Source organism: Oryctolagus cuniculus, chromosome 10 (assembly GCF_051225735.1).
Source record: "Oryctolagus cuniculus isolate XC-2025 breed Fujian yellow rabbit chromosome 10, ASM5122573v1, whole genome shotgun sequence".
NCBI lineage: Eukaryota > Metazoa > Chordata > Mammalia > Lagomorpha > Leporidae > Oryctolagus > Oryctolagus cuniculus.
In genome coordinates this window covers 81412477-81439278 of record NC_142876.1, presented here as the reverse complement: position 1 = coordinate 81439278, position 26802 = coordinate 81412477, and the positions used below count along the sequence as shown (strand labels likewise).

The 26802-nt window shown below is 45.5% G+C and overlaps 1 protein-coding gene and 1 long non-coding RNA gene across 10 annotated transcripts in view; one reads left to right on the top strand and one right to left on the bottom strand.

Annotated features, from left to right (window-relative positions):
- The window catches only part of FRMD4B (FERM domain containing 4B), a 366145-nt gene that overhangs the window by 67220 nt on the left and 272123 nt on the right, over window positions 1–26802 (bottom strand). For all 9 annotated transcript variants that reach the window (XM_089305914.1, XM_051851478.3, XM_089305911.1 and 6 more), the window contains 2 exons: window positions 10313–10369; window positions 9493–9515 (listed from right to left, as the gene is read on the bottom strand). In XM_089305914.1, the coding sequence (XP_089162040.1) occupies window positions 9493–9515; window positions 10313–10369 (80 nt within the window). The remainder of the gene's footprint in view (window positions 1–9492; window positions 9516–10312; window positions 10370–26802) is intronic.
- Window positions 1–26802, top strand: part of LOC149124310 (uncharacterized) — a 101994-nt gene that overhangs the window by 31746 nt on the left and 43446 nt on the right. Inside the window, exon 2 of the long non-coding RNA XR_016214652.1 lies at window positions 8030–8145. This is a non-coding gene — a long non-coding RNA (uncharacterized LOC149124310). The remainder of the gene's footprint in view (window positions 1–8029; window positions 8146–26802) is intronic.

Genomic DNA, 26802 nt, shown 5'->3' with positions numbered 1-26802 from the left:
AATATATTTGACCTTTTGTCAAACTCAGAGGCACAAAGTATAATGGTGTTTGCCAAGGGCTCAGGAGAGGAAGAAAGGGGCATTGCTTTGTTTTTGAGAATGATTTTAAATGCTTTATTTATTTGAGAGGCAAAGAGACAGAGTAAGACAGACAAAGACAGGGTGCATTCATCCACTAATTTACTCTGTGAATGCCCAAAGTAGCCCCTGGCTAGGGCTAAAACTAGGAGCCAGGATCTCAAGCCAGGTCTCCTATGTGGGTGACAGAAACTCAATTACTTGAGTCCTTAACACTCTGTCCCAGGGTCTGCTGAGCATAGAACCCAGTGGGATGCGGGCGTATTCACCACCTAGCCACTCTCTCCATAGCTTTTGTTTAATGGATACAGAGTTTCAGTTTTGCAAGATGAAAAATTCTGAAGATTGGTTGCACAGCAATGTGAATAAACTTAACACTCCTGAAATGTTCCTTTAAAAATGAGATTCTACATTCTATGTCATGTATATTTTGCCACACACACACACAAAAAAACTACCTCTGTTACAAAGCTAGATTAGAGAAAGGGCACACAGAAGGAAAACAATATTGGTATTGTTTTCTGATAAAGGAATGAAAATGCAAAGACATCTTGTTCCTCTCCTGGGAAACTAGGGAAAATCGTGCCTGGTCAACTTGAAGCCCCAAAGCTTTGTCCCTTCTTCCTGTGTGTTTGATTCTATGCATCTTTCCTGATTGCACAAAAGCTGGATTAAGGCATGAGCCATCTGAACTCAGATAACAGGGCTGTATTCTGTTGTGTGTTGTGTTATCACTCATTGTTTTTAGAACAAACCAGCAGACACTGAATGCTTATCAGTGGAGAAATGTAGAATTCCTCCCCCAGGGTGTCATCCCTTAAACTCAGGATGGTTGCACTTTGGGGAGCAGGAGTCCTTGTCACACTGCTCACACAGAATGCTACACATGCCAAAGGTGCAGCCAGTTGCTAGCTGAAGAGGCTAAGGGGACAGAATTCATTTCAGTTCCAAGTAGCTATGATGATTGGAGAGGGAAATGGAGAATCCAAATAGGTCCACCGGAGTTACCTCGTGTGTAGGTCTGGTCCTCTGTGGCACTGGTAGGTGTTTATATATCAGGGGTAGGCATTTGGCCTAGAGGTTAAGATGCTCACATCCCTCATGAGAGTCCCATGCCCAGCAAAGGCTCTGAACTCCAGCTTCCTGGTAATGCAGATCCTAGGAGGCAGCAATGATGGTTCAAGTACTGGGTCCCTGTCTCCCATATGGGACCCAGGTTGAGTTCCTAGCCCTTGGCTTTTGCCTGACTTAGCCCTGGACTTGGTAGGCACTTGGGGATTAAACCAGAGGACAGAGGTTCTCGGTCATCCATCTCTCTCTCTCCCTTCTGACTCTCAAATTAAAAAAAAAAAAAAGAGTTGAAAATAAAATGTAAAGTACTAAAGCTGTGACATGCAAAGGCCTGATTCCTACCAAGATTCTATGGTTGACAAAGTGAAATCCTTGGAACACTGGTTCAGCAAGGTGCTCAAACACTGTGAACAATTAAGTGTGGAAAACACTGCCTATCTATCCCCTACAGGAGATTTGCAAGGCACAAGAGCAGACAGAACATTTAGTGAAGAGGGGTAGGTATTTGGCCCGGCAGTTAAATCATGCTTGAGAGGCCTGCATCCTATGTCAGAGTGCTTGTTTCAAGTCCTGGCTACTCTGCTTCTCATCCAGCTTCCTGCTAATGCAGAACCTCAGAGGCAGAGGTAGTGAGTCAAGCACTTAGGAGACCTGGGTATGCTTCCTGGCTCCCGTTTTAACTGAGTATCATAGAGAAAAAAGTTAATTCTGAACAGTTTTTTTTTTTTCCAACAAACATGTTTAATTCATTAAAGGCCTAGCTTGAAATATAACATAGTGCCAAAAGTTCATGGAAAAAATGGAATTAAAAGATAAGTTTAGGAGCGGGCGCTGTGGTATGGTGGGTTAATTCATAGACTGAGATGCTTGCATCCTATGTGTCAGTGCTGGTTTGAGTCCTGGCTGCCTCATTCCTGATCCAGCTCTATGTTAATGCATCTGGGAAGCACCAGGTGATGGCTCTAGTCCTTGGGCCCCTGCCACTCATATGGGAGACCTGGATGCTGTTCCTGGTTCCTGGTTCCTGGCTTTGGCCTGGCCCAGCCGCAGCTATTGTAGGCATTTGGAGAGTGAATCAACAGATAGAAGAACCCTTTATGTCCCTCTCTAGCTTATTCTGCCTTTCAAATAACCAAATCCATACTTCTTTAGAATATACACAAGTTCATTTTGGTGACATAAAAATGTTTTGAGTCCCATACAGTTTTAATGGGGACAACAGTCATGCCTTTGGCTATAGGGATGTTTAACCCTCAGCTGATTGAGGGTTAAACGCATTGTTAATAATAAACAGTACCACACAGTGTTTATTCAGACAAGGAAACTGAGTTCCAGGGATGTCAGATAATGTACCCAGAGGTACACAGCCCCTGACTGGGCCTGGATCTGAACCCAAGCAGTTACAGGACAAAGTTCCTGTTGTCTTCACGATCACTTTCCAGTTAAAGTACTCAGCACAGCACCTAGTAGAGACTGCTGCTTTTTATCAATGTACCTGATTTTAAAGGCCCAGGGCGGGGAGTGGGGGTGATGGCAGGCATCTGGCATCCCATATCAGAGCGCACAGGTTTGATACCTGGCTCCGGTTCCTGCTTTCGGCTGACATGGACCCTTCCTGCTAATGGGGTTCCTGCCACCCACATGAGTTCCTGGCTCCTGACTTCCGCCTCAGTCCAGGCCTCTGGGCAGTGAACCAGCACATGGGAGCTCTCTATCATCTGTCTCTCTGCCTCTCAAATAAATACATCAAAAATGTGCAAAGGTCTTGTAAATGGAATTACTTCTTGGAGCTTTAAGTTCTTGAAAGTCTTCGACTTCTTCCCCTCTCTTCATGCACTCACTGGCAGGGCATCCAGGGCGGCTCCTTTCCTTGGGGAAGCAGCTGCATTTCAGCTGGGAATACTTCCTTCCTCTGGAAGCTGGGTGCTAACATACTCTTACTCTAACTGAGCACCGAACTGAAAACGGGAGTCACTCACTTTTCCCTACAAGCAGAAGGATCCTAATCACTGTTACGTGGTAACTTCCAGCTTTCAGGATCTCAAAAAAAAAAAAAAATGCTTTGCTTTTACAAACTCATTTGTGGTTGGCAGCTCAGTGATACTGCCTTGCCTCCTTGCCGTGTCAGCTTTCAGGAATTCTCTGTTTGCCTGTGTTGTGTTACCCGAGTAGCTTGTTATCTTTAGAGTTTAAGGGCTGACTTGGAAATTCAGACTGTCAGCTATTTAAAGAAAATGGAAGTTCCCACTCCACCATCATAATTAACTTTGAGAGAGCAGGATTTCCTACTGGTTATGATCATGTTCCTTGAAACTACTCTAAAGGAAAGAAGGCGGGAAGCAAAAGATGGGGAGGGTTTTTGTTAGTAAATGCATTCTAGAGGAAGAATTTGAGCCAAGCCTTAATGGCCAAGGTAGAACAGGCTATGTGGGGGAAAAGGGGCAGAGAGGCAGGGCAGATATTAGCGTAGATGAACAGGAGAGCTGATGTGTAATGCAGATGGAGCAGGCCTTGAGTGCTATGCTGGGTGTTGGAGGGCCAGTGACTATGCAATGAGAAAACCTAACAGCTTTTTTGGAGGTGAACAATGATCAGATAGGCTTCTTCGGAAGACTACTGGAGGTTATGTGTGGTCCATAGTGGGTGATGGACTCAGCACAGACCTGGAACTGGCTGGCTATGTGACCTAACCTCTTTGGACCTAACTTTACACCAATTATTTTGCTAGAGGTGGACAACTATTGCAATGGGATTGAATGAAATCAGGCATGGTCAAATTCAATAACACCACAGCGCCCAATTGTTGGCTCCAGCAATAGGTGCACATGTGTGTGCACGTACGCACACACACACACACAAGTACTTTGACAGGTTGAATGGAGGAGAATGGGGCTAAGAAAGCCAGAGTTCCCGGGGCTGGTGCTGTGGTATAGCAGATAAAGCCACCACCTGCAGTGCCGTTATCCCATATGGACACCAGTTCAAGTCCCGGCTGCTTCTCCTCTGATCCAGCTCTCTGTTATGACCTGGGAAAGCAATAGAAGATGGTCCAAGTGTTTGGGCCCCTGCCATCCATGTGGGAGACCTGGAAGAAGCTCCTGGCTCCTGGCTTCAGATCAGCCCAGCTCCAGCCATTGTGGCCATTTGGGGAGTGAACCAGCGATGGAAGACTTCTCTCTCTCTCTCTCTCTCTTTTTGCCTGTCTATAACTACCTTTTTTTTTTTTTTTTTTTTTTGACAGGCAGAGTGGACAGTGAGAGAGAGACAGAGAGAAAGGTCTTCCTTTACCGTTGGTTCACCCGCCAATGGCCGCCAAGGCTAGCGCGCTGCGGCAGGCACACCACGCTGATCCGAAGCCAGAAGCCAGGTGCTTCTCCTGGTCTCCCATGCGGGTGCAGGGCCCAAGCACTTGGGCCATCCTCCACTGCACTCCCTGGCCACAGCAGAGAGCTGGCCTGGAAGAGGGGCAACTGGGACAGAATCCGGCGCCCCGACCGGGACTAGAACCCGGTGTGCTGGCGCTGCAAGGCAGAGGATTAGCCTAGTGAGCCGTGGCGCCGGCTTTATAACTACCTTTCCAGTAAAAATAAATAAATCAATTAAAGAAAAAAGAAAGCCAGGGTTCCCACAGAAGGACGGGGGGAGTTTCTTTCTTTTTTCTTTTTTTCTTTTTTTGACAGGCAGAGTGGACAGTGAGAGAGAGAGACAGAGAGGAAGGTCTTCCTTTCGCTGTTGGTTCACCCTCCAATGGCCACCAAGGCTGGCGCGCTGCGGCAGGCACACCACGCTGATTCGAAGCCAGGAGCCAGGTGCTTCTCCTGGTCTCCCATGCGGGTGCAGGGCCCAAGCACTTGGGCCATCCTCCACTGCACTCCCTGGCCACAGCAGAGAGCTGGACTGGAAGAGGGGCAACTGGGACAGAATCCGGTGCCCCGACCGGGACTAGAACCCGGTGTGCCGGCGCCGCTAGGTGGAGGATTAGCCTAGTGAGCTGTGGCGCTGGCAGGGGAGTTTCCTGACAGGTGCTAAGGAGGGTGAGAAGGGAAAGGGGAACCCCTTGGAGCCAATTTGAAAGAGAACGGTGATGTAATTCAAGTGAGACTGCAGAAGAGGAGCTGGCTTGAGACTGAGAATGAGAGAGGATATCACAAGGAGGGGACTAAAGCAGCCATGAGAATGAGGTGCTCAATCATTCACTGTTTCAATGGAAAATCTATACTGCCCTGGTGCAGCAAGGCATCTGGGGACAGTTTTGGGTCAATGTTTAAATCTTAGTGAGCAAATTCAATGATCTTCTACAAGACAAGGGCTGCTACCACAAACATGCAAACCAAGGCAAAAATGTAATGTGGAATTGACACTAAGATGGCCCTCGGCAGAAAGTCCAGCTCCGGCCACATGTATCTTTGCATCCTCAGCATCTATATACTTTATTTATTGATTTAAAAAAGAATCATATTATTTATTAATTAATTTTTAAATTTTTATTTATTTGAAAGTCAAAGTTACACAGAGAAAGAGAGGCAGAGAGAGAGAAAGAGGTCTTCCATCTGTTGGTTCATTCCCTATTGGCCACAACGGCCGGAGCTGCACTGATCTGAAGCCAGGAACCAGGAGTCTCCTCTGGGTCTTCCCATGTGGGTACAGGAGTCCAAGGACCTTGGTCATCTTCCACTGCCTTCCTAACCCATAGCAGAGAGCTAGATCGGAAGTGGAGCAGCTGCGACTCGATTGGTGCCCATATGGGATGCCAGCACTGCAAGCGGTGACTTTACTTACCACACCACAGTGCTGGTCCTGCCTGTATACTTTATTACTGAGGTTTTAGGCTTCAGTAGATTTTATTGGACAAGCTATGAATTTCCTATCATTTATTTTATTCTACACATTTTTAAAATGTTTTGTTTCTCTATTTTCATATACTTGACAGGTAGAATGACAGAGATTAAGATACCTTCCACCTGCTGGTTCACTCTTCAAATGCCTACAACAGCCAGGGCTGGGCTAGGCCAAAGCCAGGAGTCTGGAACTCCATCCAGGTCTCCTATGTTGGTGGCAGGGACCAAGTACTTGGACCATGATCCATTGCCTCCCAGGACACATCAGGGGGAAAGTGGATCAGAAGTGGAGCAAACCTGCACTCCAAATGGGACATGGGTATTCCAAGCAGCAGCTTAACCTGCAGCGCCACAAAGTCTACCCATAATTTAAACTTTGTAGTATCAATAATTAAATTCCATTTAATTGCTTGTCTACTTTAGGAAATCTTCCTTTGCTTGATCCCACCTGAGAAACTTCACTTACAAAAATTATCAGATGATGGCAGTCCCAGATACACAAAGATGTTCATCACAGAATTATTTATATTAGCAAAAAATGAAAGAAAAATTGTATTTGTAACAACAGTGGGGAGTGCTACATCATGGCCATGATTTGATGGAATATTAAAAGTGGCAATTGCAGGAAATGTTCTAAGCACTTTCCAACTATTCATTCATTTAATCTTCACAGCAATCCTATGGGGGGGTACTATTATTATAAATTCTATTTGGCAGGGCAGGCACTATGGCGTAGTAGGTTAAACCTTCACTGGCAGTGCTGGCATCTCATATAGGCACTGGTTCTTGTCCAGGCTGCTCCTCTTCCGATCTAGCTCTCTGCTATGGCCTGGGAAAGCAGTGGAAGATGGCCCAAGTGCTTGGGCCCCTGCACCTGCGTGGGAGACCCTGAAGAAGTTCCTGGCTCCTGGCTTCAGATCGGCCCAGCTATGGCCATCGTGGCCATTTGGGGAGTGAACCAGCAGATAGAAGATCTCTCTTTATCTTTTCCTCTCTCTATATAACTCTGCCTTTCAAATAAAATAAATCTTAAAAAAAAAATCACACAGGCCCAAAGTGGCAGACCTGGCATTGGAATGAAGCTGTCTGCTTCCAGAGCAATTCATCTAATCACTATGACAATGCCTCATGGGGTTTCACTTTGCCTGGTTTTCCTCAATTAGTTTCATAGCAAAATTTTGGAGGAAAAATATATCCTGGTCCGTGGGGCTGGCCTTGTGCTGCAGCAGCTGTCACTGTTTGCAATGCCAGCATCCCACCCCATGTCAGAGTGCTGGTTGGAGTCCTAGCTGCCCAACTTCTGATCCAGCTCCCTGCTAATGCACCGGGGAAAGCAGCATAAGATGGCCCAAGTGCTGGGGCCCCTGCACCCACATGGGGGACCAGGATAGAGTTCCAAGCTCCTGGCTTTGGCCTGGCCCAGCCCTGGCTGTTGTGGCCATTTGGGGAGTGAACCACTGAATGGAAGGTCAGTCAGTCAGTTGTCTTTCAAATAAATAAACAAATCTTAAAAAAGGGGTGAGGGTAGTGATGGATGAACCCTAATTCTGCTTCATTATGAGCTCAGTGACAAAAGTTCACTATGCTGTTTCTTTCACCCTCATGAGCAGTAACAGATGCTTGTGAAACTGTAATTTACAAAGTCCTTCCACGTCACTAAAACCACCCCCCAGAGCTGCTATTTTCATTAGCCCCAATTTACAGGTGAAGAAGGCGAGACTCAGATAAGCAAAATGGCCCAGGTGTGTGTGGGCCCCAGTTCTCACCCTTCCCACTATTTAGTGTACTTTGGACAATTTCAAAACTGTATGCCCCTTCTACATTCCTGTAATCACCCAGGAAACTCCAGGAACAGGCAGAAGTAAAGGAAAAGGATTGGACTGGGTGTGGTCAGGATTAGCACCCCAGCCTTGAAGTCCCAGGGTTAAAATGTCTAGTTCCCTAAAGCACTGTTCCGTTGAAGTCTTCCCTACCCCAGGCTAGGGATCATCCCTAAAGAAAGTGTGCAAAAATTAACACTGCTTTTTCCATCTCTCCCTCAGCATGTTATTGCAGCCTCTTCAGACCTGAGTCTCAAAAGTGTCTTCAGACAGAGCCAACAGACCAGAGTTAAGAAAAGGACGAGGTGGACAACAATGATACCAGTTGATAGTGATGGGTATGATCACCTACTGGCATGTTGACACACACTGATTTCTCACAGTCATCCTATGGGAGAGAGCCCATTTCACTGATGAGGAAACTGAGTCTCAGAGGGAATCCCATGCTTGTTCAGCACAAAGTAGAGGCAAGGGATGGATGGTTAGCAACTCAGGGACCAGAGAGTGTGAGCTCCTGCCCTGAGTGACAGGAAAATCACCCCTAGAAATGCGATGACATTCCTCACATATCTGATAACTCCTAGGGAATGTGGCTCCCCCAGGCAAGACAGGAGTGGGAACACAGTAGCTCTTGATATTATTCATGACCTAGAAACAAATGTATCCTCTTTGTATCCCCTGCTGTTTTCTATCAATTAAAAAAAAAAAGGCAGCTTTTGATTTTCAGGATTCTGTCGAAGTATTTGTTAATACAGTTAATATATAAATACATAATGGAGCTGAGGGGAGAGTGGTGAGAAGTGCTAGTGTGTTGAGGGGAATCTCTGATCTTCTACCAGACTACAAGGGCAAAGGAGAATCTGGAGTGTTTTCAGTATTGCTCTGAGACGGGTGGCGGGAGCTTGGAAGCCATTGCTGTCTCAGCCCACTCACCGGCTTGGCTGTGAAGGAGTACGAGGTGATCTGTAAATCATCTACCAGCATCGTTTACCAGGGGTGGAATATTAACATGGCAGACGTAGGGGGTCACTGGCCTGGGAGCTGCCACTGCTCAGAGGCCTCACCTGACCTTTCTTTGACTGTTCTACTTTTCCAACGGCAACTGTTGCGTGAGAAGGAGTAAGGGAGCAGATAGAAACACTGCCCCGTGGCCCTGGCTGTGGCCGGGCGAGGCAGTTCGCGCCAGCAAGCTTCTAGGCAGCAACAATACAACTGTTAGATCAAGTGTGTGAAGGGTGAGGCCCCTTCAGGGCAGCTGCAGAAGAAAGCCCCTATTAATCCCTTAACTAAGCAGCTGATGGATTTCATCTTTCTGTGCTTGCATACGTTATCAGTCTTCAAACACAGGCGTGGTGTAAGTTTTTACAACCTTCACCCAAGCTACCAAGGCTCTGTATAGATTTCATCTCACTAACTGATGACCAAAAAAAAAAAAAAAAAAAGAACTGTGGAGGGGTTCTGCTTACAACACACTTTCACTCTGGCTTTAAACACCATAAGAAACGTTCATTCCCAGATTCATTCACAAAAAAAGAAAAGGTTTCTATGGGCGGCGCGAGACATCTCAGTGGGCTGCCTGGGGGTCCACTTTCTTTTGCTTTTGCATTCATTATCATTTAAAATAACAGAGCAAACCAATTCAGCAGGGGTCATTTTGCATAGCAATATCAGAAAAGGAACATTACCTGGTGTAATCCCCTTTGGCTTCCTGAAATTTAAAAACAAATAAAGACAAATGATCAATATGCATTTATATTAAGCTAAATAAATTATTTATTTGTGGTCATTTCCCCTCATAAAACCTCCAGTTTTGTGTTGAAAAATGTAGGTAAGGGACACGGGGGAAGAATGAAGTAGGGAGAAGAAAGACCAATAGTCCTGAAATAGTTCTTATTTGTAACAGAAAGGACAAATAAACACACATGAAAAAGCACAGACAACTCTTTCTCCTTTTGCGCTTCTGCAATCAGTGGTGAATGCTTTTCTATCCGAGCGGCACTTTTTCCACCGGACACGGAACTTTTAAACCATGACACAGGTAAATCAACAATGCTGTTTGTTTTCTCTTTACTTTTTAAACCAGGCACGGAAACTGACTTTGTTCTTCAGCTACCAAAAGCCTTGAAGACATTCAAGGCTATTTTACACAATCTCAGGAAAATGCATGCAAAAGTTACTAAATTTAAAAGAAAAGTACAGCTGTTAGAACAACTGCTGCCTCCCAGATTCAACTAACCCAGAGCTGTCTGCCAGGAATATTGGTCTCAACTCTTTTCCCTGGGTGCCGGCTAAATTTCATTTCCGTTGGAGACCCACAATCTCACACCCACTACAGCTCACACAAGCTACTCTAAGACAGTGGCTCCCGTTCTTCAGTGGCAAACAACCGATTGGCTAAAAAAATCCAACCAACACTGACCCATGCAAAAGTTTCAGAGTGGCAGGCAGTTAACAAAAGCCCACAAACAAAAGGGAACCGGACAGAGGCAGCTGGTCAATTCTTACCTGCAAAACGAGCGCCGCTAACTTGAAGATGGTCTCACTGTCTACTTCGATTTGCCCCTGTTGATGGAAAAGGAAAACACCACTGAACACAGGAGCTGCCTTAGGTTGTAGCAAATGGCTGTGGAGTTGGGGAAGCTGTCACAGCTTGGCACCTCCAGTTTAGGATCAAATGCAGATCATACCATTGTAGAAAGGGGGGAGGCGTGGAGAGCTAGTTGCACTGAGGGTTAAGGGGAAACCACATTGTGTGTGTGTGTGTTTTAATTAGCTGTGGGAGATTTTGTTTAGAGAGCAGTCAGTACTCAGAAAGAAACAGGATGACTTTGAAGCTGAAAATTCAGGCAACTTCTAAATAAATAATTTATCTCTACAAGTTCATTTCTAAGCTTCTAGGTTTTTTTCCCACTGGATTCATTGTTTTCCTGAAATAATTTTTTTCTCTGTACCATAGCAGCTATTTCAGTACATATACAATGCAAATATTATTAAAATATAAATTCATTTCTGTGTCAGTAACACAACATTGAGTTGATGCTTACACCATTAAATTACATCAAATGTTTAGAAGACTAAAACTGTTATCTATTTTTCCATCTTTTATTATTTCATCCTTTAAGATCTCAAAGGAAAACTGGAATTCTGGACTTTGTTTCCTAAGAATGCCTTTTTAGTGGCCTGGTAGAGATGTGTAAGTGTGTGTGTGCAAGGGGCACTGACTCTATCAGTAACACTCACATGTGCCTTTGTGTCTGCAAGTGCACAGACATATGTAAAATCTATCATTGCATCCTATGATATTTCCACAAAATGTGTAGTATAGATGAATCTGTATTTAAAAATAAAGTTTTTGGAGATCTGTTAGCTTATAAGCATTCACATGTGTAAAACCAATTCCACACAACCTGCCCCTTGCTAAGCCCTGCATAATGAGCACAGTGTTGCAGTGCATGGACCTAATTCCTGGGCCTGGAGAAGGCCCTCACTCGTCTTCCTCCCATTCTACCTGTTGGACCTGAGCTGGAGCATTTTCTAGTGATACCAAGCGGCTGCCTAGGGAGCAGTGAAGTGGTTTGCAAACCAGTGTCCAGCGGGCAGGACTACAGAGGTAGTTTGTTCCGCAAGGATTTCAGAGAGGATCATGGTTTCCTCTTAGATTTCCAAGTGATTTGAGGAAAGTTCTCAAAACCAACCAACCCAACCAAGCCAATCCTACATCTTTTGAAAAGTCATAAAAAACAAATTTAAAAAAGACCTCTGGGCATCAGAATGCCAGTGGTGCTAATGACTAGTGTTTCCCTTGTATTACAAGTGAATTCCATCCTGCAGCATCCAGACCTCCCTGCTGAAACCGGAGGCACAGGATCCACTTCAGAAGCTGACAGGGCCAGGGCCTTGGAATTCAAAGCTCGCCTATCATCTGGAGACACAGAGTATAAACCCAAGGAGAAGCCAGGTTGATTGCAGCGGCCCTCTATCTTTCTGGCAAAAGACACTGGTTACTAATCTGGCGCAGGAAGATGAAGTGGTTAATCCAACAGGTGAGGTGGGTGCTGATCAAGATTAAATTCCTTAAGTTCAAAGGAAAAGAGAAGGGGGCTTCTGGGGAACAACGCGAGACTATCTCTGAGCTCAAAATTAGGCCAGAACTCAGAGGCAAAATCAGATTTGCCTGGAAATCTTAAAGAAAAAAAGTGGATTGTTTGGTAAATCTTAAGAAAATCACAGGTGAACAAAATAATTAGGAAATTACCACCAACTCATCTGACACCCACGCTCCCTCCATGCCAGCCTCATCCGAACCTTGGACGAGTCAACCGCACAGCACTGCGGGCAGCAACTTTTCAATTTAGTAAATGAAGCTCAGCAGACAGATAACAAGACGGACCGCACTGCCAAATCTTTCTCCACCTTAGCAGGATCATTAAATATGGAAAATGCTGACGGAGAACTGAAGCACCAGGCACAGAGAGCTCCAGAGGGGAGGGTCCAAATCCCCAGCTCATCTGTGACTTTTGCAGCTACATGAGTGGCCCTGAGGTGTTCCAGTGAGGGAGGGTGAAGGAGAAAGCATGACCTAGCAAAGCCCAGCATTCTTTTCTTCTCTCTCTCTCTCTCTTTCTAGATTTAAAAGCAAGATTTATCAGAGTCAAACACCTCCAGCCAGAGCGGCACGGATGGGGGCTTCCAAGAGAGGATAAAAACCCGAAGTGTCTGGTGGTAGTCAGGTTTTTAAGCACAATTTTTTGGGTAAAAAATCCTGACATTCAGTTACAAGGTGGGGTAAAAACCCAAAAAAGACTTGATTTGCAATCCTTTATCCTGTCTGGCTTGCTCATGATTAAAAAAGAGAGAGAGAGAGCGAGAGAGCGAGCCACCACAAGGGTGGGATACCTAATTTTTTTTTTTTTTTCACAATAAACTGGGAGCTCGGCAAGGTGGAGTCACCACCCCTTGCTATTCTCATGTAAGACTGGAAGCTTCCAGGGGGTGGGCAGGCAGGCACTCCTGACCTTACTAAGGATAACTTTTTGGGGGAACATTTTCCACCCTCAATTTCTAGACTGCCTATTAAACCATCTGACTCCTCAGATTCCCTCCCTGCAAAAAGAATGGACCCTAACTTCTGTTAGGGGTGCTAAGCCCAGCATTCTTTACACACCCCAGCCCAACCCACCCCACCTTCCATTTTAACAACCACTGTTCTAGGGGCTGGCACCATGGTGCAGTGGGTTAATTCTCTGCCTTCGGCACCAGCATCCCATATGGGCACCAGTTCTAGTCCCAGCTGCTCCTCTTCCAATCCAGCTCTCTGCTATGGCCTAGGATAGCAGTAGAAGATGGCCCAACTCCTTGGGCCCCTGCACCCACATGGGAGACTGGGAAGAAGCTCCTAGCTCCTGGCTTCCGATCGGCGCAGCTCTGGCCATTGTGGTCATCTGGGGAGTGAACCAACGGAAGGAAGACCTTTCTCTCTGTCTCTCCCTCTCACTGTAACTCTACCTCTCAAATAAATAAATACAATCATTTAAAAAAAATACCACTGTTCTAGATATCCAAGGCAACACATTTTGTGTCTTATAACTGATTGCCACTTGACTTACCTGGGGAGTTTACCAAAAAACACATCAAAGATGACATTACTTGTGGGTGAGCATTTGGCCTAGCAGTTGAAATGCTGCATCCTATGTTAAGATTACTTGGGTTCAAATCCTAGCTCTGGCTCCTGATTAGAGGTTCCTGCTATTGTAGACTCTGGGAAGCAGCAGAGTACTTGCCACCCACCTGGGAGACTTGGATTGAGTTCCTAGCTCCACCCAGCCCTGGCCTTTAAGGCCATTTGAGGAGTGACTCTATGGAGGGAAGATCTCTCTGTTTTTCCTTCTCAGTCTCTGCCTTTCAACTAAATAAAAAAAAAAAAAAATCTAAAAAAAAAAACACCTCCAGAATGTCATGCCTGAAATGTAAAAGGTCTTCAGAAACTTCTGTCTGCCCAGGATTGCCTCTGCACATGGTATCAGAGGTAACATTATAGGGCCTGGGCAAACTAACACCTGAGAGAGGGATCTCCTTAAAGTGAAAGGTAATGAGATCCTTCAGTGGGGTTCCATGGCTGTCATGGGTCAACCACGAGAACCAGAGAAGTGAGTCAGATGACGCGGCTCAGTGCACAAAAGTAACACGAAACAGGACCGTGTCCTGGTGTGACACCCTCTGGCTAAGTGAGCTGGATAGCGAATTCAACCACTGGGTCGCTGGGTCCAGGACCACACTGGACATCTCATTTCTGTCCATGTCTCGTTGGCGTCATTGACCAAGACACTATGCTAATGAGGTGAATTCTAGGTTTAATTCCCAAGTAGAACAAGAATAAAAGAGCTTTAGGACTTGAAAACAAACAGTGAAAACATGACCAGGGCCATTGTCTTCTTTTTTTAAAGATTTATTTATTTTATAGGCAGAGTGGCAGAGAGACAGAGATCCGTGATCTGCTGGTTCATTCCCCAAATGACTGCAATGGCTGGGACTGGTTTAGGCCAAAGCCAGGAGCTTGGAACTCCGTCTTGGTCCCTGAAGTGGGTTGCAGGGCCATCCTCTGCTGCTTTCGCAAGGCACACTACCAGGGAGCTGGATTGGAAGCAGAGAAGCCAGGACTCAAACCGGCTCTCCGATATGGCAGGCTGGGGTTGTAAACAGTAGCTTAACTCACCACACTACAGTGCCTACACTTGACTCTTAGGGCTCTATGCGTGATTGTTGGTACAGAGGATCAGGGAGATGAAGTGCACTGTCCAACTCCTCTGGCGCATGTGACTCCTGACCCCTGAACAGTGCTCCTTCTACTCTACCATGTACTAGTTAACTTTCCATGACTCCAGTGCAAATGTCCAATCTAGAATCTTCCAAGGGCAGGTTTTTGGTAAAACCAGGAGACAGATAAGACTGGGGAAAAATGCCTTCAAATGCCATCTCCACTGTTGGAGGGACTGTAAGTCACCAACTCACGCCATCACAGTGAAATGGGAAAATTATTTCTGAAGATTCATTCTGCTCTTCTTAGATCAATGTCATACTCAATGAAAACTTATTTTGCTCTCTCTCTATAGCAATGAGTGTTAATAACTTGGTCACAGGGCTGGCACTGTGGCACAGTGGGTTAAAGCCACAGCCTGTGGCACCAGCTTCCCGTATGGGTGCCCAAGTCCCAGCTCTTCCACTTCTGATCCAGTTCCCTGCTGATGTGCTTGGGAAAGCAGTAGAGGATGGTCCAAGTCCTTGGGCCCCTGCACCCAGGTGGGAGACCCAGAAGAAGCTCCTGGCCTGACTCCATCCATCATTGCGGCCATTTGGGAAGTGAAGGAACAGATGGAAGACCTCTCTCTGTAACTGCCTTTCAAATAAATACATAAATCTCAAAAAAATAACTTGGTCACAAATACTTGGGATTTAGAACACATTGAAAACCACTGGGAGATGCCAGTATGTTTCCAAATCTATTATTAATCATCTACCTAATTGAGGGTTAAGTCTATAAAAAGTTAACTTGTGGAACACCAGCATTATTTGTAGAGGAAATTACTATTTCCAACCATCACAGTACGTACTAGATTCAAGAAATACTTTTTGATAAATCAAAACTATTGGATGAAAGTTTGATGACAAACAGGATGGGATATTTACATAATCATGAAATATACATAAATTATTTATTAGTTATAAGAAGGAAAATGGTGAAGTAATTCTAAATTAGAGAACTGGATAGACATTGACCAATGGGGTCGTTTTTTAAAGGCTTATTTACTTGAAAGGTAAAGTGGCAGAGAGAGAGAGACAGAAAGAGAGAGATCTTCCATCCACTGGTGCAGTCCTCAAATGGCCACAATAGCCAGGTCTGGCCCGGGCTTAAGCCAGGAGCCTAAAACAGTATCCAGGTTTCCTTCATCAGTGACACAGGCCCATGTACTTGGGCCGTCCTCTGCTGCTTTCCCAGACATATCAGCATGAAGTTGGATTGGAAGCAGAGAAGCCAGTACCCAAACTGGTGCTCCGATATGGAATGTTGGTGCTGGAAGCGACAGCTTAACCCATTGAGCCACAATGCCTGCTCCATTGTTCTTAACTACCATCTTAACCAATACTGCCAGTAATGGGAGAGCACAGTATCCTATGTTTCCTGATGGTCTGAACTGAAAAAGGCTGCTACCTACATGATGTGCTGCGGTGGCAAATATAAGTATCTTTTTTTTTTTTTTTTTTTTTTTTGACAGGCAGAGTGGACAGTGAGAGAGAGAGACAGAGAGAAAGGTCTTCCTTTGCCGTTGGTTCACCCTCCAATGGCCGCCGCGGCCGGCGCACTGCGCTGATCCGATGGCAGGAGCCAGGAGCCAGGTGCTTTTCCTGGTCTCCCATGGGGTGCAGGGCCCAAGCACCTGGGCCATCCTCCACTGCACTCCCTGGCCACAGCAGAGAGCTGGCCTGGAAGAGGGGCAACCGGGACAGAATCCGGCGCCCCAACCGGGACTAGAACCCGGTGTGCCGGCGCCGCTAGGCGGAGGATTAGCCTAGTGAGCCGTGGCGCCAGCCGCAAATATAAGTATCTTAGAACTGGAAACCAGAGGTAGGGGAGCTCTGATTTCCAACTTTTGTGGGCATCTATGGTGCGAATAATTCTAGTATGGCTAATTTCAAGCTACTAATATAATATTTCAGTACATGGAGCTGGAAAGAGATGTGAGAACTGGCTCTCATGAGTTGGTACAAGCCATCTCTAACACATAGCCCTCTAAGTCAAGGGGCTAGGCTTGTGACACAGCAGGTAAAGCTGTCATCTGCAGTGCCAGCATCCTATAAGGATGCGGGTTTGAATTCCAGCTGCTCCACTTCTGATTCAGCTCTCTGCTTTGGCCTGGGAAAGCAGCAGAAGATGGCCCAAGTGCCTGGGAACCTGTACCTATGTGGGGGACCCAGAAGAGGCTCCTGGCTCCTGGCTTCGGATCAACTCAGCTCCAGCCATTACAGCCATTTGGGGAGTGAACCAGTGGATGAAAGATTCTCTCTCTCTCTGCCTCTGCTTTTCTGTAACTCTTTCAAATAAATAAATATTTAGAAAAATTCTAGTCAAAAATACATCACTAGATCTAATCATAAGCATTACACAATTCCAAACTGAGAATTATTTTACAAAACATCTGATCCATATTTTTCAAAAATGAATGCCAAAGACAGGTTGAAGAACTATTCCAAAGTAAAGAAGACTAGAATTGTAACAGAGGAATGTAGTGTGTTATCCTGGATCAAGAGAAAGTGGCTAACGGTAGTACTGGAGGAATATAACTATCTGCTAGGCAATATGATAGGTTTGATATTAGATTTTCTGAATATGATCAGTGTAATATAGTTAGATAAAGGATGTCCTTGATCCTAGGATATACACAGTGAACTACTTTGGGGCAAATCAGTATGATGGCTATACCTCACTCTCAAGAAAAGCTTGGGCTGGTGCCGCGGCTCACTAGGCTAATCCTCCGCCTTGCGGTGCCGGCACACCAGGTTCTAGTCCCGGTCCGGGCGCCAGGTTCTGTCCTGGTTGCCCCTCTTCCAGGCCAGCTCTCTGCTGTGGCCAGGGAGTGCAGTGGAGGATGGCCCAAGTCCTTGGGCCCTGCACCCCATGGGAGACCAGGATAAGTACCTGGCTCCTGCCATCAGATCAGCGCGGTGTGCCGGTCACAGCATGCCGGCCGCAGCGGCCATTGGAGAGTGAACCAACGGCAAAGGAAGACCTTTCTCTCTGTCTCTCTCTCTCACTGTCCACTCTGTCTGTCAAAAAAAAAAAAAAAAAAAAAGCTTTTACACGTATGAGAACAGAGTACAAATGTGGCAAAATGTTGAAAATAGAAATGTGGTTTGATAGAGACTTTTTTTTTTTTTTTACTATTCTTGAAACTATTCTGCAGGTTTGAATATCTCAAAATAAAAAATACATACCATAGAAGAAATGAACATATTTTCTTGGAGTGGAAAATATCTATTTATTTTGCCTGCCAAGTACCCTTTTTCTTTTTCTGGGAAAAATATCCCATTTTGGGGGCTCTACTGGGAACACAATTATCATTTTTGGGACAAGTGACAGAGGCTGGTTTAAAAATTTTCCCAGTGATTTTCCAAATTAGAACTAGGGGAAGAAAGTTTCTCTCTCTCTCAACAAAGCTGCAAAGATGTGACTCAGGCAGGAATCAAGGCCCACAGATGGAGAGCAAGTGGCTTCTTTCCCTTGGTGGCTGATTATACCCAAAGCTGTGCAGCGCCAGACTTCAAAGGCTGGTCAACATTCAAAGTTAGCAAGGATGAGGACTTGAATGATGTTTGGCACACTCTCAGTCTGATGCTGAGCTACCAAACAAACAGTGCAAAGACCAGGTGTAACAAGGACACAAATGAAGCAGTAGAGACCACTCCTGGAGCTTCTCTTCTTCCTGCTGAGGACACATCTATGGGGAGTAAGGAATCTGTAGGTCAGACCATGCTTGTTTTTATGTAATCAGGTTGGTGGAGTGGCCATGCCAACACACGAGATCTGTTACCCCACAAGGCAATTCTTCCTAGGCCATTAACACAGGCAGGGTTTACTATTTATTTTTGAAAGAGTTACAGAGAGGGAGAGATAGAAACAGAGATATCTTCCATCTGCTGGTTCACTCCCCAAATGGCCTCAACAACCAGTGCTGGGCCAGGCCGAAGCTAGGAGCCAGGTGCTTCTTCCTGGTCTCCCACGCGGGTGCAGGGGCCCAAGGACTTGGGCCATCTTCTACTGCTTACCAGGCCACAGCAGAGAGCTGGATCAGAAGAGGAGCAGCCGGGACTAGAACCGGCACCCATATAGGATGCTGGCACTTCAGGCCGGGGCGTTAACCCACTGCGCCACAGCGCTGGCCTCAATGGAAAGTTTTTTCCCCCCAATCCACGCATAGGTTTTTTTCATAATCATCAAACATGTTGAGGCATGTATTTGACACAGTGGTTAAGATGCCACTTGGGATGCCTATTTGAGTCCCTGCTCCTCTGTTTCTAAACCAGCTTCCCCTAAAGTATACTCTGGGAAGCAGAAGATGATGGTTTAAGCATTTGGGCCCCTGCCACTCACATGGGAGTGAAGTTTGGGTCCTGGCTTCAGTCTGGCATACCCTGGCTGTTGTGACCATGTGGGGAATGAACAAGTGGATAGAAGATCTGTCTTTCAGATACAGTGGAAATTAATAAAAATTAATAATTTAATATACTATATATCATATTTGTTTTCTTTACTGTCTGTTATCCTTGGTGCTGTCATCCCTGTCTAGTAAGTAAAACCCTCAAGGGCAGGAAATTTTATTTACTTTAGCCACAGTCCTATCTTCAGGATCTAGAGCATTGCCTGGCATACAGTAGGTACTCAATAATGTCTGTTGAATTTAAATTGAAAGAGAAGTGAGGGGCCAGTGCTGTGGCACAGCAGGTTAAGCCACTGTCTGCAGTGCCAGCATCCTATATGGGTGTTGGTTTGAGTTCCAGCTGCTCCACTTTTGATCCAGCTCCCTGCTAATGTACCTGGGAAAGCAGTGGAGGATGCCCCAAGTGCATGGGCCCTGCACCCATGTGGGAGACCTGGATGAAGCTCTGGCTCCTGACGTTAGTCTGGCTCAGACCTGGTTGTTGCAGCCATCTGGGGAGTGAACCAGTGGTTGGAAGATCTCTGTCTGTCTCTGTCTTTCCCACTCTGTAACTCTGACATTCAAATAAAGAAATAAAAAAAGTGTAAAGTAAAAAATTGATGCAGGCATTTTTTACAAAGGGAATGCTTCTTGCATTTCTTGAATCACTCACATAATTAATTTGCCTTGGTTTTCAACACAGAATAAGGAATTCCAGTTTTTAGAACTATGAGGAAATATCTCAGGCTCCACCATCAATGGGGACTTTAACCAGTTCTAGACACACAAACTTAAAAGACTACATACAGGCCGGCACTGTGGCTCACTTGGCTAATCCTCCGCCTGTAGCACCGGCACTCCGGGTTCTAGTCCAGGTTGGGGTGCCAGATTCTGTCCCAGTTGCTCCTCTTCTAGTCCAGCTCTCTGCTGTGGCCCGGGAAGGCAGTGGAGGATGGCCCAAGTGCTTGGGCCCTGCACTGGCGTGGGAGACCAGGAAGAAGCACCTGGCTCCTGGCTTCGCGTTAGTGCAGCATACTGGCCATAGCGGCCATTTGGGGGGTGAACCAACGGCAGGAAGACCTTCTCTCTGTCTCTCTCTCACTGTCTAACTCTGCCTGTCCAAAAAAAAAAAAAAAAAAAAAAAAAAAAAAAAAAAAAAAAAGACTACATACAAAGAGGTGTCAAAAAGTCATTTACTCTGCCGGCTTCACTTCCTACCGATGCAAAAGGCAAATAATAATACTTGTCCCACATACTTTCTGGCGTTTTGAGGCCAAAACAAATGAGAAAAAGATGCTTTGAAAAAGGAAAAACTATAAAGATAATCGAAAATGAATCTTGATAAGAATGGAATGGGAGAGGGAGCAGGAGATGGGAGGGTTTTGGGTGGGTAGGAAGTGATGGGGGGGAAAAGCCATTGTAATCCATAAACTGTACTTTGGAAATTTATATCTACTAAATAAAAGTTAAAAAAAAGAAAAAAGAAAAACATTATTAAAAAACAAACATGTACAGGTGTTTCTGTGGGTGTGTATCATAGTTTCAGAGACAAATGCATTATGACCAAAGTATCTGGGCAGACTGCTTTTCAGAAACTTGATGGTAACAGAGATAGGCACAGAGAGACAGGGAAAGTTTGCAACAGGTGAATCAGTGCTCAGCTTGGGAGGGCAACACCAATAAATACGTGGGTATGAAAATGACAAAGGAGGGAGAACTAGTCAGACTCTATTGTCCCAAGTTTAGTCCAAGTATGGTTTGTGCAATGTGCTCATTTTTTTAGGTAGACAAGCGGAATACATTTGTTTTCTGTTCTTTTTTTTTTTTTTTTTTTTTTTTGACAGGCAGAGTGGATAGTGAGAGAGAGAGAGACAGAGAGAGAAAGGTCTTCCTTTGCCGTTGGTTCACCCTCCAATGGCCGCCGCTGCAGCCGGCGCACCGCGCTGATCCTGGCAGGAGCCAGGAGCCAGGTGCTTTTCCTGGTCTCCCATGGGGTGCAGGGCCCAAGCACCTGGGCCATCCTCCACTGCACTCCCTGGCCATAGCAGAGAGCTGGCCTGGAAGAGGGGCAACCGGGACAGAATCCGGCGCCCCAACCGGGACTAGAACCCGGTGTGCCGGCGCCGCAAGGTGGAGGATTAGCCTATTGAGCCACGGCGCCGGCTCTGTTTTCTGTTCTTGAGGTGAACTTCCAACTAGCTTCAAAATAGAAACCACATCTTAGTACTAGATACCATTCTCCACTAAAAGAAAAACGTCTGATTTCAAATCTATGGCAGGGAAAAGTACACAGAGAGCCTGGGTTGGCTTATTGTGTCTCCAAAGCACTAGAGACCAGCTAAAAGGACAGGGTCTGATTTATAGGGGGTCCCACTGGCCAAAGTGGGAGCAGCTTGAGCATCAAAATGAATGAGTAAAAAGGAATTTATGAGACCATGTTGATAATTTTTTAAAAATTTAATTTTTATTTATTTGAAATGCAGAGAGTGTGTGTGTGTGTGTGTGCTTCCACCCACCGGTTCACCCCTCAAATGCCTGCAACAGCCAGGTATGGGCCAGGATGAAGCCAAGAGCCAATCTGGGTCTTCCACCTGGATGTCAATGACCCAAGTACTCAAGCCATCATCTGCTACCTCCCAGAATGTGCATTAGCAGGAAGCTACAATGGGGAGCGCAGCCCTCAGACTTCAATGTCGGATGCCGGCATCCCAAGCAGCATGTTGATGACTGTAGCAAACCTTATCAGGACGACAAACCTCCTTCCTTCAACTCTTACTTTTACTTTGCCCCTATTCTGAGGTCACGAGTCTCCATTCCTATGAAACCCAGCAAGAATGAGACTGTCACCCGGTCCCACACGGTATCTCAACCCTCTTTATAAACTCTCACACTGCCACATTTTCAAAGCAAGCGAGTGAATGTTTATGAGCCTGCCCTGGAAATTAGAGGTGTGGTGATGCCCAGCCAAATTGTTCTGCGATGCAAGAAAAGCAGGGAGCCTAAATAGGTCAGGCTCTGCTAATAAGCAAGACGGTGCCAAGGCACCCACATCTGATGCATACACGGGGAGACAACTGGAGAACAGATGAATAACCATTATTAAACACTTAGAACCCAGCTCTCAACTTCTGTGCTTACCCTTACACACTGGAAGATTACATGCACAGCAGACATTAATTACAGCATTCTAATTGCTTAAAAGCACCCTGGCACCAATTTACAACGCCACTCTGAATTTGTAGCAGCAGAGTGTCCTGATGGAAAACTACTCATTTAAAAAAAAAAAAAAGTGCAAGGTGCTTGCAAGATAATCAAGGATGATTAGAGGGGGAAAATGATGAATCAGGAGAAAGAAAGTTCTGGTCACGGTGTTAAAATTAAGCCTGAAAATTAAGCCTTTGCGTAAAGAAGCCCTGCTGAAGTTATTATCCTATGTGGATGTTTTGCATGAGCAAATATGCAAGGAAACTTCGATTTTCAGTACTGTGGAGCCTCCCACTTATTATGTTTTTCTCTCAAAAGGGCATACCATGCTTAAAGTATTTTCATCAAGCTTTTCCTTTTATGTCATAATTGTGGTTATGCATGTGCTGGCACTTCTTACAGATGAGAACATTTTATAGGGTCGTTCTCTAGGGAACTCTGGGATAATACTGTCGATTACAATAAGAATAGGAGCATGGATTAAGTGCATGTCATCTTTTTCTAGAGCTTTACACATTTATATCGATGTATAGGCCATTCATTCATTGATGAAGGCCAACCTCTCAAGAAGGTAACATTATCATCCCCTTTTCACAAGTCAGGGAAACTGAGGCTTAGGAAAACTAAGGAGGTTGTTGCTCAAGGCCACCCAGGTGGGTAAGTGCCAGGACCAGAATTCAAAGATGGACAGTGGGGACCCTCCTCCATGCCCCCACCTTTCCCCTACATCATGCACTGAGTCGAACAATGGACTGTCTCTCTGAGGAATGAATCAACACTTGTGGTTTGTATCCCACACCCACAAACTCTACTGACTTCATTTCAGCTACCAGCAAATTGTACTCTTACAAGGCACCTAAGTACATGTGTTCTTCATAACTTTAAAATTGTAACCACTAATGGCCAACTCAACAGATTTATATGAAATAGACATCTTGGTCTATTTTTTATAGAGTCCACAATACAAAGATTCTCCCCTAAAAACAACCCTTTTAGCCCTACTTAATGATGAAATGGGAGTCCGCCATTCAATTTTTTCTTGCCTAAACACAGAGTTAGCCCCTTTCAAGCTTCCTTAGGTCTGTGAAGCACCATAGAAAGGCCAACAATATCCACTTTCTAGTATGGGATTAAAAAAACAAGAAAGAGACAATAGGAGGACAGGTGACACAACGGACAGATGGAGAGAGGGAGAGCTGTCAGGGGGAAGTTTGTTTCTGGAAGTTGCTCTGTCATGTTTCCTCTGAATACAAGATTTGTTTCTTCAAACATGTCAATCTAGCATTTTCAGATGCAGGAAACGTACAAAGGAGTCTAATTTCTAAACTAATGAGAAAATACCTTACATAGCCTTTTCACCCATTGGTGTTCAAGATTCCTAAATTTTAAGATTTTGTATTTGGGCTGGAGCTATGGCGCAGTAGTTTAAAGCACCAGCCTGCAGCACCGGCATCCCACATGGGTGCCAGTTTGAGCTGGGGCTGCTCCACTTCCAATCCAGCTCCCTGATAATGCACTTGAGAAAGCAGAAGAGAATGGCCAAAGTGCTTGGGCCACTATATCCAAGTGGGAGACCAAAAGAAGCTCCTGGCTCCTGGCTCCGTCCTGGTCCAGATCTGGTCATTGTGGCCATTTGGGAAGTGTAACAGTGGATAGAAGATCTCTCTCTCTCTCTCTCTCTCTCTCTCTCTCTCTCTCTCTCTGTAACTCTGTCTTTTAAATAAATAAAACAAATATTTAAAAAAAAGATTTTATATTTTCAGCTGAATGGGCCATCTACCTTCTCTCTCTTTCAAAGTATTCATCATGGTATTTTTATATGAATTAAAAAGATTTATTTATGTAAAGAGGGATACAGAGGGAGACACACACACACACACACACACAGCGAGAGAGAATGACCTTCCATCTGCTTCCAGTGGGGAGTAAATGGGACCAGTCAGCTACCAGTAGCCTGAAACTCCATCCGGACTCCCTTGAGGGTGGCAGGGGCCCAAGCACTTGGGCCATCCTCCCCTGCCTTCCCAGGTGCATTATCAGGGAGCTGGATCAGAAGCAGAGCAGCCAGAACTTGAACTGATGCTCTGATGGGATCCTCGTGGTGCAAGCAGTGGCTTAACCCACAGCACCTCAACCCTGGCTCTTTTACATGACTTTCTGTGAGTCACAATTGAGCTACAATGCAAATCCTTAAAAAATATGTTTCATCATGTTATTATTATTTTTTGATTAACATGTAAGATCTGTACATTTTCATGAGGTATAGTGCAGTACTCCAACATATACACTCAGCATCATCTGATCAAGCCAGGCAACCGGCCTTTCATTTCTTAGCCTTGCTTTGCATTTGGAGTCCACCAGCTCCTCCATTCCAGTTCTTTCTACAGAATAGAACATCTTGGCCGGCATCGCAGCTCACTAGGATAATCCTCCGCCTGTAGCACCGGCACTCTGGGTTCTAGTCCCGGTTGGGGCGCCGGATTCTGTCCCGGTTGCTCCTCTTCCAGTCCAGCTCTCTGCTGTGGCCTGGGAGTGCAGTGGAGGATGGACCTAGTGCTTGGGCCCTGCACCCGCATGGGAGACCAGGAGGAAGCACCTGGCTCCTGGCTTCGGATGGGCGCAGCGCTGGCTGTGGCAGCCATTTGGGGGGGTGAACCAATGGAAGGAAGACCTTTCTCTCTGCTCTCTGTCTCTCTCTCACTGTCTAACTCTGCCTGTCAAACAAACAAACAAACAAACATACAAAAAAGTCTTATTGTGAACTGTAATGCAATTCTCATAAGTCTGTTTCTGAGAAGACGGCATACCAAAAATATTAGTACTGGGTTTAGATGTTTAAAGATAATTCATAGTACACTATACCTTTATGAAATACAAGTATTCCAACTGGATTTTTATGATGTGGCTCTTTCCAATGTATTCAACAAATATTTGAGTGCCTGCTTGCGCTGGCACATAAACCAGTGAGCAAATAGTTCAGTCTTTGTAAATGTAACCCAGCTAGCGCTGACTGGAGGGCATTTTCCTTGGTCTCTATTTTATGACTATATCCTTTTACATTTTTGGGCTTCGGTTTTTTATTCATTCTCTCGGGTAGGTGGTAACAATAAATGACACAGCTTGGAGGAAAATGCCCCAAGGAGCTGAGATGTGGTAAAAGTTTTTATTATGAAAACTGATCTCCCACAAATGCACAAGGCAGCATATATCTGAATGCTCATGGTTTAATAATACAGTTTCCATGTTAGGAAAACATAAAGGGAAAACCACACAAAACAGGAATAGGTGAGATATGTATTCTAAAACATGTAATAGCCCTTAAGAATACAGTTTTAGATTTCTTTGTTCCTGTGGACTGGCTAGTCTTCAAACCAGCTCTGACGTTGACCTTGATAAATCTCAGTCTAGTGATGACTAGTTATTATGAGATGGCACATGAACCCAGCTGCAGACACAACCTACAGCCTGCACAGTTCAATTTTTTTCTACCAAGCCTTTAACTTATTTCTGAATCTCGAAATGAGTTGAAGATTAAAACACATACACATGCATGCACACACACACACACACTTTACATATTAAGCACCCTCAAATCCCAAACGTTGAAACTCAGCCAGCCATTGTGGTGTGGCAGGCTAAGCTGCCTCCTGAAATGCTGGCATCACATCTGGGCAGTGGTTTGAGTCCTGGCTGCTCCTCTTCTGATCCAGCTCCCTGTTAATGCACCTGGGAAAGCAGCAGAGAATGGCCCAAGTGCTTGGGCCCCTGCACTCATGAAGGAAACCCAGAAGAAGCTCTTGGCCCCTAGCTTCAGCCTGGCCAAGCGCCAGCTGTTGCAGCCATTTGGGGAGCTGTGTGCACACTACCAGTGTTAACTTTGTCTCATGTGCTGGCTGCACGCTGTTTCCTCCCATGTGTTCTTTGGCGGGACCTTCTCTTGGTCACTCTGGACTTATCTTTCCCACTGCAGCAACCAGTGGGGCCTGGAGCAAGTTATTCTTTTCTGAAACTCATTTCCAAATGTGCTGGTGATAATACTAACTTTACTCAATTGTTCACAGCATGAAATGAACTATAAATGTAAAATATCTATCATAAAGCCCAGCACCCACAAAGGATCTGTAGGAATGCTTCAACTTCACTTCTTAAACTCTTATATATAATTCTACCTATTTCTAGATTATCAATTTTATTCTGGGACACTGATCAAATTTTCGGTACTTCTATAACTTTTAGTCACTTTTTTAAATTTAATTAAAAAAAAATTTTTTTTTTGACAGGGAGAGTGGACAGTGAGAGAGAGAGAGACAGAGAGAAAGGTCTTCCTTTGCCGTTGGTTCACCCTCCAATGGCTGCCGCGGCCGGCGCGCTGCGGCCAGCGCACCGCGCTGATCCGAAGGCAGGAGCCAGGTGCTTCTCCTGGTCTCCTATGGGATGCAGGGCCCAAGCACTTGGGCCATCCTCCACTGCCCTCCCAGGCCACAGCAGAGAGCTGGCCTGGAAGAGGGGCAATCGGGACAGAATCTGGCGCCCCGACCGGGACTAGAACCCAGTGTGCCTGCGCCGCAAGGCGGAGGATTAGCCTATTGAGCCACAGCACCG